The sequence below is a fragment of the Chiloscyllium plagiosum genome, chromosome 28 (genome assembly GCF_004010195.1).
Source record: "Chiloscyllium plagiosum isolate BGI_BamShark_2017 chromosome 28, ASM401019v2, whole genome shotgun sequence".
Classification (NCBI taxonomy): domain Eukaryota; kingdom Metazoa; phylum Chordata; class Chondrichthyes; order Orectolobiformes; family Hemiscylliidae; genus Chiloscyllium; species Chiloscyllium plagiosum.
The window spans coordinates 20,337,582-20,351,814 of record NC_057737.1 but is presented as its reverse complement, the minus strand read 5'-3'; the positions used below and the strand labels follow the sequence as shown (position 1 = coordinate 20,351,814).

At 37.7% G+C, this 14,233-nt stretch overlaps 1 protein-coding gene across 2 annotated transcripts in view; it reads right to left on the bottom strand.

The window, feature by feature from the left end:
* The window catches only part of acaca (acetyl-CoA carboxylase alpha), a 263,482-nt gene that overhangs the window by 157,755 nt on the left and 91,494 nt on the right, over positions 1 to 14,233 (bottom strand). For both annotated transcript variants that reach the window (XM_043718470.1, XM_043718471.1), the window contains 3 exons: positions 11,993 to 12,082; positions 9,746 to 9,864; positions 5,551 to 5,574 (listed from right to left, as the gene is read on the bottom strand). In XM_043718470.1, the coding sequence (XP_043574405.1) occupies positions 5,551 to 5,574; positions 9,746 to 9,864; positions 11,993 to 12,082 (233 nt within the window). The remainder of the gene's footprint in view (positions 1 to 5,550; positions 5,575 to 9,745; positions 9,865 to 11,992; positions 12,083 to 14,233) is intronic.

Below are 14,233 nucleotides of genomic sequence, written 5' to 3'. Positions count from 1 at the left end.
TTTACGGAACTGAAATCCAAGAACTCATTAACTTACACTTTGGAAGACCAAGTTTCCAAATAATAACAACATTACAAATTTTAATTACATGTGATATTCCATATCACTGCTCCAACTTCCAATAATATACCATTCCACGCTTTGGCCAGGTGAGCAGAGTCTCTTAACACAGGCAGAGATCTACCTCACTGTTTATAGTAAAGCAGAAGTTAAATCGATGATTGATAAAATTATAATGTAGAATTTCTTTTACTGTAAACAGTAAAGCAGAGGAAACACCTATTTTCAAATAAGCCAAAGTACTTTGCTTTTAAATACAGAGAGGAAAATACATTTATTATCCTTCAGCACCACTGCAATGATAGTATAGATTTGGCTGTATTATCTTGATATGTTTCACGATCACTGCCCTAATTTTCCACAATAAATGGCTGTATGGATACATCTTAGGCTTAACTGTTCAGTCAATGGATTACAGGCATACAAAAAAGATGGGTCCAATGGTGGAAAGTTGCCCCATAGGTTCAGTAGCAGTTGGAAATTTATAAAACTTTCCCATTCCACCCGTTTCCAATATGCATCTTGGGACCCATAGGACGAAAGATGAACAACTGAAGGCAGAAGACCTCTAATATTCACCTGAAACACCAGTGACAGATGGATCCCTCTGTTTAACTTATCAGTCAGAGAACAGAGTCCAAAAGAAACCTCAAAATCTGCTATAGAAAATGTGCTGCTGCTTCAAGTGCATGACAGGGAGACATCTTTGTGCATCTAATTCTGGTCTCTGAATTCATTTTATCCTGTTTTGTTTATCATGTCTTCAGCTGACTAGAGCTTAAAGCTCAGGAATACACCCCTGTTGCCTTGTTACCTTCCTTTCCGCCTTGAAGGTGTTGCTTAAAACCTGTCTCCGTGATCAATTGCACTTCTATCACCTTATATGGCTCAGGTGTCAAATTTCACTTTATGACACTCCTGTGCTGGTCCTTGGATAATTTTAATGAGGTATTATATAAATACACTTCTTTGTTTGAAAAATGAATCATACTTTAACAAACAAGTACAAGAATAGCTAGACAATGGTGACCACGTTACATTGTAATTTCGGATAGTAATTGAGAAGAACTTTAACACGACAAATATCAGATGATAAATCGGAGAAGAGCTGATTTTGAGGGATTGAGAAAAGTGCTTTTGAAAATCAAGTGGACAACAATATTGGCAAACAACCATATAAAACTACAATCTAAAACATTTCAAACAGTCAACAGAGCCCAGAAAAAATGTAACCTGCTAAAAATCAAGAACAAAGTAAACATTATTGAGACATGATGGATGAGTAAAGGAATAAAGAAAAATGCTAAGGAAAGGAACATACATAGAATACATGGCAGCAGAAGCAAAACAAGGAAGAATGCCAAGAAAATTGGGAAAGACATGTTTATAAACAACTAGCAAGGTAAAAAGGAACTGTGAATTTAAAACAATTAAAACAAAAACAAAAATAGTGAAGTACTCCACGTACATATAAATAAGACAAGTTAGGATAGGAACAGGGCCACTAAGGGTCGTTAAAATAAAATCATATTCAATTACAAAACCGCAGAAATATTGAATAATTATTTTGAATTTACCATAAATGGACATGGCATCAGAAAATTAGTCTAGAAATTATATAACCAAATTTAAAATAAAACGAAGAAATATTAATTATACTAACCAAATTCAAAGATGAGAAAAACAGAGATTGCATTTATGCATTTGGAAAAATCTAGGGAGTGTTGGAGAAGTATTATTATACTTAATAATACACAAGAGAATAATGCAACACCAGTGCACCACAGATAGCTAATATTATGCCATTACTTAGAAAACGAGAGAGAAAAGTAAAAGATAATGTCGTAGATGGACTACATTTACATTTCCAAAAGTCCTTCAATAAAGCTATTACATGAAACAGTAATGAGTAATGAGTAAAGTCAGAGAATGCAGTGTTGGGGCAAGCAGCAGCATGGATACCCAATTGACTGAAAGACAGAAGAGAGAGAGTAGAAGTATCAAGTGTAACTTTACAAAGGGGCTAAAGGAGGGAATGGAGATACAAGAAGAATGAGTGTTGGGACTAACGTGCTTGCAATTTATTTTAATGACCTAGAATTTGGAACTAAATGTATATTTCTAAAATTTACACGCAACACCAAAATTGGGAAGGGTGGTCAACACGGGGGATGAGTACATGTTATAAGACAGCATTAATAACTGTGAAAAAATGATCATGTCTGTATTGAAATTCATTTGCTACTTATAAAGTGCTGAGATATTATATATTGGTAAGAAAAATAAAGAGGTTGCATTTTACTTAAAAAATAAAATCTGAATGGGACAGTGGAGAATTGGAACCTAGGAATGTAAACTAAAAGATTATTGATGCAGTTAAACATGGCCATAACAAAAGCAAATCAAGAACTAAAATTTAGTTATACAGGGATGTTATTTAAAAATAGAGAAACTTTAAGTTAACTTGTATTGAATCTTCCTTTAATTTTTTTATTAAAATAGATTTTACAACAAGTACAAAACAAAGTATTAAATCTTTATTAGGCAACACTGAGTATTATCAGCAATCCTGATCATGACAGTAAGGACATAGAGGCACTGGAGGGGATGCAAAAATATTCACATGGATAATCATTTTAAGCACGTAAAATTAAAGTAGTGGCAATAGTGCACTTAGAGAACTTACCTGGTTGACAGAAAGGAAACAAAGAATAGAAATAAATAGATATTTTTCCAAGTGGTGGCTAGTGACTATTGGGTTGGCACAGGTATTGATGCATGGACAATACGCACTAATGATTTAGATGAGGGAACTCGATTTAATATCTCCTAGTTTGTGTCATCTGGAAAGCTGGGAGGAAGGTGAACTATGAGGATGGTGCAGAAATGCCTCAGTATGATTTGGACAAGTTGAGTCAGTGGGTAAATGCATGGGAGATGAAGTATAATGTGAATAAATGTGAGGCTATATACTTTGGTAGCAAAAACAGGAAGGTGGATCATCCGAATTGCAATAGATTGAGAAAGCGGAAGGTGCAATGAAATCTGAGTGCCCTCGTACACCAGTGACTGAAAGTAAGCACATAGGTACAAATGGTATTTTGGCCTTCACAGCAAAAGGATTTAAGTGTAGGAGCAGGATACTTTGCTACAATTGTAAAGGACTTTTGTGACAACACAAATTGTAAAGGGCCTTCGTGACAACACATCTGGAGTAGTGTGTACAGTTTTGGTCTCATCTGAGGAAGGACATTCTGTATGAAGGGAGTGCAATAGGGTTTTACCAGACTGATTCCTGGGGAGTAGGACTGTTACAAGAAGAGAGAGCGACTCAGTCAAGGACCACTTACACTGGAGTTTCGAAAAATAAGGGAGGATCTCATGGAAATCTATGCATTTTATCAGGACGAGACAGGGTATATTTAAGAAGAATGTTGCCAATGACTGGTGAGTCCAGAACCAGAGATCACAGTCTAATGATTCAGGGTTGGCCATTTAGAACATAGAACATAGAAGAATACAGCGCAGTACAGGCCCTTTGGCCCTCGATGTTGCGCCGATCCAAGCCCACCTAACCTACACTAGCCCACTATCCTCCATATGCCTATCCAATGCCCGCTTAAATGCCCATAATGAGGGAGAGCCCACCACTGCTACTGGCAGGGCATTCCATGAACTCACAATTCGCTGAGTAAAGAACCTACCCCTAACATCTGTCCTATACCTAACACCCCTTAATTTAAAGCTATGCCCCCTCGTAATACCCGCCTCCATACGCGGGAAAAGGTTCACACTGTCAACGCTATCTAACCCCCTAATCATCTTGTACACCTCAATCAAGTCACCCTTAAACCTTCTTTTCTCTAATGAAAACAGCCCGAAGTGCCTCAGTCTTTCCTCATACGATTTTTCTTCCATACCAGGCAACATCCTGGTAAACCTCCTCTGCACCCGTTCCAGTGCCTCCACATCCTTCCTATAGTATGGCGACCAAAACTGCACACAATATTCCAGATGCGGTCGTACCAGAGTCTTATACAACTGCATCATGACCTCAGGACTCCGGAACTCAATTCCTCTACCAATAAAAGCCAGTACGCCATATGCCTTCCTCACCGCACTATTTACCTGGGTGGCAACTTTCAGAGATCTGTGTACATGGACACCAAGATCCCTCTGCTCATCCACACTACCAAGTATCCGACCATTAGCCCAGTACCCCATCTTTTTGTTATTCTTCCCAAAGTGAATCACCTCACACTTAGCTACATTGCATTCCATTTGCCACCTTTCTGCCCAGCTCTGCAGCTTCTCTATATCGTGCTGTAACCTGCCACATCCTTCCTCACTGTCTACTACTCCTCCGACTTTCGTATCATCCGCACACTTGCTCACCCAACCTTCTAACCCCTCTTCCAGGTCATTTATAAAAATGACAAACAGCAATGGTCCCAAAACAGATCCTTGCGGAATACCGCTAGTGACGGCACTCCAAGATGAACCTTTGCCATCAACTACTACCCTCTGTTTTCTTCCAGCCAGCCAACTCCTAATCCAGACCTCCAACTCACCCTCAATGCCATACCTCCGTATTTTTTGCAGTAGTCTACCATGGGGAACCTTATGAAACGCCTTACTAAAATCCATATACACCACATCTACCGCTTTCCCCTCGTCCACCTCCTTAGTCACCTTCTCAAAGAATTCAATAAGGTTTGTGAGGCACGACCTGCCCTTCACAAAAATTTATGATTGAGATTAGGAGAAATCTTTTTACCCAGAATGCGATTAACCTATGGAATTCTAAGCCACAGAAAGTGGTTGAGGCCAAAACGTTCAATGTTTTCAAGAAGGAGTTTGATATATTTCTTAGGGATCAAATGATATGGGAAGAAAGTGAAACAGGGCACTGGGTTGGCTGATCGGCCATATTCAACTTGAAAGGCAGAGTAGACTCGAAGGGCCAAATGACCCACTCCTGTCCCTATTTTCTATGTCTCTATCTACATCAGCAAAGTTATCTTCACCAGGAAATGTTGAAGGACATGACCTCGTTTGAGACTTTTAAATTAAAGATCTTTTTTAGAATGGAAACAGGTTGGGAAAGTGTATTTCTACATGTAAACAACAAGAGCAGGCATCACCAATGTGGAGTCTCCAAGAAATCCAATAAAAGTATTCAGAAGAAATTAATGACAGACTGTGGAGAGAATGTATAATTTACTACCACTGGGATGGCTAAAGAGAACAACATAGACTTATTGGGAAGCTATAAGCTAATGAAGAAGAGGGTGTAGACAGTTATATGCTGATACTATTAGATAAAAAATTCAGGAGAAGGATTAAGTGAAAAAGGAACACCAGCATGGACATTTTGCGCTAAATTGCCTGTTGCTTTGTGCTGAAATTCCATGTCATTCCAATTTCAATGAATTCAATTGTATTTTTTAAACAATTTGCAAAATTAGAAAGTAAATTATTGTACAGTACCTGTTTAGGGTGGGGATGTTCCCTCTGAAATTAAACAATCACTGACAGGTTAGTGAAGGATAAAGAAAAGAATTATAATTATTGATCAAAATGGATTACAAGTTCACATTAAAAATTAGCATATTGGGAGGTAGGATTGAAAATTCATTTTTTCTAAATGCTGTACATTAACCAGACAGGCCAAGCAATATTATAAACACATATGGACGTGTGCATACACACGTTAATTCTGTATCTCAAAATATCCAGGGCTTGCAACTGCAGCAACTGGTACAGCTCTGCTTTACAATGTACATATTCAACATCCCCAGTGCAAACGCATTGTATCGTTATCGTAATCATTGAAGGCTTAAGCATAAAGGATTTTAAAAATTTGCTCATGCAATGTGAGCATTGCTCGCAATGCCATCACTTATTACCAATTCCTTACTGACCTCAAGGAGGTGACAGTGAGTCATGATCATAGTCTATTAAAAGTACTTTCTTATTGTTTTGTTTAATTATTAGAATGGGTGACTCAATACACTGTCACTTAAGAAAAAGAAGGAAATTTATTACACACCTTTAATTGGACCTTTATTCCAAGACACAACAACTTTGGTTGAACTAGTTAGCTGTGACCGTAGACCTGTGAATGATCCTGAAGGACCAGATTAGATTAGATTCCCTACAGTGTGGAAACAGGCCCTTCGGCCCAACAAGTCCACACTGACCATCCGAAGAGTAACCCACCCAGAATCATTTCCCTACATTTACCCCTGACTAACACACCTAACACTACGGACAATTTAACATGGCCAATTCACCTAACCCGCGCATTTTTTGGATTGGGGGGAGGAAAGCGGAGCACCCGGAGGAAAGCCACACAGACACAGGGAGAATGTGCAAACACCACATAGACAGTTGTCGGAAGCTGGAATCAAAGCTGGGTTCTTGGCGCTGTGAGGCAGCAATGCTAACCACTGAGCAACCGCGCCGACCAAGGTGAAGAGGCAGAAAATTGCCCTGGGGGTTCCATTATGGGTAACAATCTGCTGATATGGCACAATAGCTTTGAAAGTCCAGGAGCTGTGTCATCTTATTTCAATAAATTTAACAGTGACCTCGTATGCAATTAGCCAGGGCTCAAATTCCCAAGGCTTCCCATCATTCAACACTGTCAGGTTTGGATTTAAGGGTGTAGTCACTACAGGTAACAGAAAAAAGCAGGGTGATCTCTGCCACTGGAAGTATGAACTATTTAAAAACAAAATAAGCTCAGTTCCATCAAAATGAAAAAAAAAGCTTTTGAGATGGGGTTCAAAGGAATGAAACACTGGGTGTAATTCCTGAATATTTTCAGATACAAAAAATAGCACGAGAAAACATGTTGACACGCATACATGCACACACCCATACAGTTTGCATGGCAAAATGGGTTTCATTCTTAGAGCAAGCATCATAAATCGTTGCAGTATTTTAGTTTTCAATATTATTTTTTAAACCAAGTCTATCTTTGATTCTTTCAATTCTGAATTAAATAACAATTAGATCATTTAAAATCATGCAATTTTTAACTGTTTTGGAATGCAGGCATTATTAAAATTCTGTATTAAAAAACACCTGTAACTAATATCTGAGTCTTCTCGGGTGAAGGGAAACACACACAACAGCAGCCTGCACATTCCCTCACAGTTATGATTAATCTTCATACACATGCAATCAAAATTTCTCTTGGCCTTTACCATCAGCTCAGAGAATTTCATTTCATTTTTATTTTCACAGCATTCAAGCCTTTGCATCTGAAACATTTCATCTGACAGAAGTGGCTTTCACTTCTTCAAAATTTCCATGTAAGGGGAAAAAAAAGAACACAGGCAAGAAGCATGCTAATAGTGGCATTTAAATCAAGTCATGATTTGGTGCCAGTGCAGGCCACAGTTTTATAAATGAGGAGGCGAAGCATAATAAGGTGAGAATTGATGCATTTCGCTTATGTAAACCTTATTGCCATTAACATTTAAAGTGATATTGTTGCATTGGGCATGCTTCAGCAAAACAAATTACACCACACAGCTTTCTCTAGACTTCAGCATATAATAGATTTCCACAGTTAGTACTTATTGTTAAAAGGTATGTATTCCCCCTTTTTTTTATCCTGTAGAATTGCCCTGAAGATTGTTTTGTCACAATTATATAATCATACTAATGCATTCCATGCTGATGAAATATTGTGAAGATCAATAAGCCTGATAGGCTGTAAGTCAAATCTTATTCAAAGTACTATGCGATTTCCTTTATTAAAAGGTTAAGTTCTGTACAATTTATTCTTAAGTTCCACTGAACTTTTAAATCAGGTCTGCAAGATTTAAGTAACAATTTCTCATTGGTGAAGGATGTTGCTACTGAACCATTCTTAGCAGTTCATGCAGCTCCTATATAAGTGAGAAAAAGGATGTCAACTTAACTAGAGGAAAAACACACTTCGTATTGTAGAAATGATGCACACAAACCAAGATGATCCCAGACTTTGATTCCTGGTCTATAACAATATCAACTAGGGGTGGAACTATGCAAATTACCCTTAATTGGAGCACCCATGAATTGAGAGGGGAGAAAAATAGCTATGGAATCCGATGCAGCTTGATAAACTGTCAAACTGCACATTTGTGGACATTTGACAAAGAGATGGCCAGGTAAACAAAGGGTTTGGCTTGGTCATGGTGCTTTTCACACCCATCCAGCCAGTCAAATGACCTGCTGACACTGATTGTATATTCATACATTAAAAAAGACCAATTGAATGAAATAACATGAAAGCAAAGATTTTTCAGGAGAGATTGAGCGGAAATAGAGACAAGAATTGAAAACAGATACCAAACTGAAAATTAATTTTGATAGAGGACAAAATGGAAGGAAGCGAGGAAAGCAAAAGAGAAAAACGGAGACACACAGATTGACTACTTTTATACAACATATTAATGGCATTCCTGTGACAAAAGCATATTAAGTGAGCAAAAGCAATAATGGACACAATTCTACTGTGATCTACCAGAAATAGAAGCACTTTCCCAATTCCAATCCATGCAGCAGTTTCCCTGTATCACCCCTGTTTGGATACCTCATTGTTTCAACTTCTATTATCATTTAGAGAAATGGGAAAAATGAAAAAGGCTGATGGCAAGAATAGAAAACTAAAATGCTGATAATTTCAAAGTTGCACTAGAACAGAATTCTGAAAGGTACAGGTTACATTCTCCTTCCCATTATCATTTGGATTGCTGTCATTATGCCAGTACATAAATTGCATACTGAGCCATTGTGACAGTTGAATAATGTTTTATTACAGGAAAAATGAAAGCAGATTTAATCACCCTCAGAAACCTAACATTTTCTATTGAAACAAACACATTTAAATTCATGCCTCAACACGGCAAATATGAGAAGTTTATTTTGACAGAATAAAGTCATGTTGGCATTGAACTAAAGACAAAGTGTTAGATCCCATTAAAAACAGTAATCAGCTGCCTTTTATATATAAAAAGAGAAAAAAAGTGGAACACAGTTTCAGTGCATCTAAACAAAGCAGGGAGTAAAGACAGCAAATTCCGGCCAGTCAATACCTGCAATTACTTTGCTGACAAATCCTCCAACCCTGTTCAGACTGCCAACCACAAAAACCATGGTTGGTTAAGCAGAAACAAGCACTTTGTGACAAGGTAAGCTACTTCATTTTCCTGTCATGTTGTCTTGCATTCCAACCACTTTGGGGAAAGCAGACACAAATGGAATACATTTGGTGAACTGTTGGGTGGTGCCAGTTTCCATTTGCCCTGAACTACTGTCAAGGCCCAAAACTTTAAATGGAGTCGCCAAGCTGATAAATTAGACATTTACAGAAAAGTTTAACAAATATTTCAAGTGCATTAATCTCTCACCAGATTAGATTGTATCTAGTTTGGTGAATAACAAGGAGGCAAACTGTGGAGAATTACATTTCCAACATGGAAGGCAAACTATATAGATGTTAAGAGCAATATTCTGGTACTGTACTCTCTATTTGGGAACTTTGCTCATTGCTTTGCATATTGGAAAATTGCTTGCAATTTTCTTTCAAAGCTACATCCATGATTTTGAAACTCCACATATTGATAAATACATCTGTTCTGATCCAGACTTCTCCTCCCAGTATACAGATTTAAAATAAGTTAATTACCTGTTGGGATGGGATGTTGGCAACATGAACTGAAACTCTACAATGCAGGTTCCATCCTGCAGCTGACGATGCTGAACACTGTTCAACTCATATGCGATGTAGGCCCTTCTAACATATACCTGCATAAAAACAGTGGGATCATACGGTCATGGAAACATAGAAATTAGGAACAGACTAGGCCATTCAACATCACTTGATAAAACTTTGGGAGATCAGATTTTGGTTTCTACTTTCCTTCCTCCACCTTATATCCTTTGATTCCCTCAGTAGTCAATCTTAACCTCAGTCAATCTTAAAAAAAATTTCTATGACCCTGCCTGTAGCCACTCTTGGCAAGTGAATTCAATAGACTGTCACCTGCAAAGAACATTTCTGCTAATCTCCATTGTGATTATAGTATGGCTTTAAGAGTTGTATTTCGTCCTTTTTAAATGAAGTAAGGTTGAAACAGAGGTGTCCAGCAGTCTGCTCAAAGCCAATAAAGTAAACATCTTGTAAGACCTTGGGGCTTTTTTTTTTTAAAAAAGTTGGAACTGAAACAGCCTGACTGAATGGAGTCAGGCTCCCACAGAAGCAGGATTTTTGTTTTAGCTTTCAGCAGTGGCATGGATCATGAAGCTGGATGTGGAAGCTTATTCCTTTCTTTGTTACAGCTAAAAGCTGGGGTTCTCTTCTTGCGATAGAATTACATGTGAGAAAACTTATTTTATTGAATTTGCATTTGTCAATGGTGTGTTTATAGGATACTACCAAATTGGAACAGTTAATTAGTCGTAGTTAACATATATTATTTTGTTCTGCATTTTGATAGAATTACAGTTAAGCCAATTTTTTTTTAATTTCGTCTATTTTTACACTACAGTCAAATACAAAGGCTATTTTGCTTAATGTCACGTAGTTTGCCCAATCGAATTGCATCTGGAACGCAACGCCTTACGCTGACTTTTAAAATAAGAGAACATTAGGATCTAAGCTACCTTCATCTTTTTTGAGGTGGTTTAGTCAGGTCCATAACACCATCTTAAAACACGCTGTCTCCCTGGCTCTAGTTTCTCCAACAATGGGAAGCATAATGTCAGCACGCATCCTGCCAAATCCCCTCAGGATCTGAGCTATTTAAATAAGATTACCTCTCTAAACTTCTAAACTTAAATGGATACAAGCCCAAGTCGCCCTATCTGAACATGCCAGCAAAATTCCAAACTACCAGCTAGCGCAGAAGAGACAACAGTTCCACTTTAAGACAAATGAATGTATGTTTGATATTTATCAATTTTCTCCAACATCCAATTCACTTTATTGACATTCAAGCATTCCAACACCTAAAGACATCCTAATCACTGTCATATTTTGTCAAAGATAGTACATTTGACTCGAGGTGAACAGCAATCATGAATTAAGGGTCTGCATTCAAAAGGTCCTGAACTTCAACAATATTAAGATACAAATTTCTTCCGGTTCTCTTTCCCACTCTCTGTAGGAAACACGTCTTTACCCAAACATCTTGGCATAGATGTAAGAAGTCAAAAATCATCTGCTCACCAAATTTAGGAACAAGTTATTAAGCATCATAAAACAAGTATCACAATTTTTCCAAGAAACATTTGGTGTTTCTTGAAGTGTCTTCTGCCTTGAACTTAAATATATTCATGATTGGAATACCAACATGGTGCAGAGTCAAAAATATGGAACACTGAATCACAATCTTTAATATGGCACTTGGGAAAGTTGACTGTAGAGGGAGAGGAGGAAAATGAACTCGAGAAAAATCAGATGCAAATCATTTCAGCCTGCTTCAGGGGAACTTTTAGCATAACAATTGGCCTCAGGTGATTCTGCACATTAAAAAAAAATCCAGCAATACTCCCAATGCGGTCTTATTTGGGAAGCCATGCAGATATGGATGTCAGCTGAAAATAGCAGAAGATGACTCGGTGGTGCTCTTGATATCCACAGATCAAATTAAACATCGACACTCATCACCTAACCTCACATATGAGCAATGATCATTTGGAGAACTGCTGGAACTTTTGCATTTTTTCCTAGCATGAGTCAAAGCCTTCACTAAATAGGGGAGATAGTTGCAAGGGAAATGCTACATATACCTGCACCAAAAGAAATGACATGCTTGCAAATATAATTGAACCTCCCTCAACAACATCCTCATTTATCTAACAATAAATATAAAGCAATCAACACAGAGGAAACAGGAACACACCATCTACTGTGGAACTGTGTAAAACTAACCTCCAATGCTGCCATTCTCACCACTTGGTTACTATGATAGAAAAAATTGGGAAGAACATCAAAGATGGAGGTCTCGGAGAGGATGAGCTTCTGCGAATAAGAAAGCACATATGAAAATGTTTCAATATATCTTATTTCAAGTGAGTTGGGCTACGCACATCACTATTCACATGTTTAATACATCTGTATGATAAAATTAGGTAAAATAGAATAGGTATCAATCATCTTTTTACAATAAAGTTAATGCACAACATTAATAGATGTATCTGGTAAAGCGAACAGGATAGGAAATTATGTTAAACCTGTCTTGCATCATGGGGCGATTGAAAACCACAGGAACAGTTCTTTATTTAAATCATTTTATGCTGCAGAAAACAGCAACACACTGAGCAAAAGTCAGCCAAATCCCCAGCTGAAGAATCAGAGTGTGTTTGATAAAAGCCTAAGATCAGGTCACAATGCTATCTTTCTGGCTGGAAGAGTCCATGGATTTATCCACTTCTTGGTAATGTTGTTCAATTACCTACTGAGAGATGATCAATGTTCTAGTAATAACTTGCCCTTAAAATCAATGGTCCCTTCTTGCAGTTATATTTTTTCTTCTTAAAAATTACAGACTTACACTGCAACAGATTTCAAATAGGACACATCAACCCCACAAACTTTATGCATTGGACAGTCTTCAGATTACAGTTTAGGCAGAGAAGGCTCAAATAATTTTACCATGTGAAGGGAAAATCACAACTCTGCCTCCTCCAATATCCAAGTGACTTTCATACATGGCACCCTGACTGCAAAGGCATGACTGGAAACCTTAGCCTAAGCCTATTTCCAAGAGAAAGGCAAAATGAATTGAAGAATATTTGCATCTTTCTCGCTGACAACAGAACACAGGCATCAACTGTGGCTCAATGGTAGTACAACAGTCTTATTAGTAAGTTCAAGTTTCACCCCAGAGACTGTGGCACTTATATTAGACAGTGGTGCAAGAGTGTTGCACTGCCAGAGTTTCCTTTTAAACTGGGGCTCAATCTGGCCTTTAAGGTGAATGTAGAGGATGTGATTGAACTTACCAAAGAAACTCCAAGGGCCTTGCCTCAGCCATATCAAACAACATTATCAAAACATTATTTGTCCATATGAGGTAACAGCGCTAACTGCTGAGCCACTATGCCACCCGTAATATTTCTGATTATAAGGTGGCTGCTGCATTTCCCAGTGAAAATACTTTTAAAATATAACTTAATGGGAACTTTGGAACATGTATACTTATGTAGGTTAATTCCTTGCTGGTTGATGCATTTACCAAAGGAGCCAGATAAAAGTCTCCAGTGCAGCTGTTAAATAGAGGAATCTCTTCACCCTAACATTATTTGGAATGATTTACAGTCTATTCCAATTCATAACATTCCTTAAGGATAGGTTTTGCATTTGAATATCATTTTTACATTCTATCACATGGGAGAATTTTTAGCATGATAATGCTGCTTGTCACTTAACAAGTAGGGAGTTAATTTCTTGATATTATAAAAGAGTAAATAACTTTTCTCCATAATTAGCTACCTAAAAAAATTGTATTCTCATATTGCAAGTCACACACTTCCATAACTGTATTATCATTACTTCTGAAGAAAGAATTGACATTGTCATATTGTGTTAAAAGCCCAAATTTAACTCCACAATGTGGTCAAAAGACCAAAATAATGAAGTTTAATTAAACAATTTAAACAATATAATGCAGGTGTTTCTATATACTTAATTCAAAGAACTAACCTGTTCAATTTTAAAATTAAGGAGTTAACAGAATGTACAAGGGGTATGATAACGAATAGTTCTGGGTCTTTTTAAAAATACCCACAAAACTACAAACTTTGCTTGATTTGACAGCCACGCTTCAATGAAATGCTCATTATTCACTTATCAAATAAACCAGTCAAACACCCACAGCATTGAATATTAGGGAAATAGTAGTAACAATCAGGTGAAATGGAGTATTATTAGTCCAATTATGCAAATATAATTCAGATCTCATTTTAGAGTTACAAATCTTTTAACATACTTTTATTGAAAGATATTTCTAAACTCCTATGCCTACAATTCCCGCCCCTTCGCCTATCGCCATCACCACGCCTGACCCCGCCCCCACACTGATCTCCGTCCCTGCCCCCAGACCTAACCCCGCCCCCACACCCAGCTCCAGCCCCACACCAGGTCCTAGCTCCCAGCCCTACCGTGTTTTCA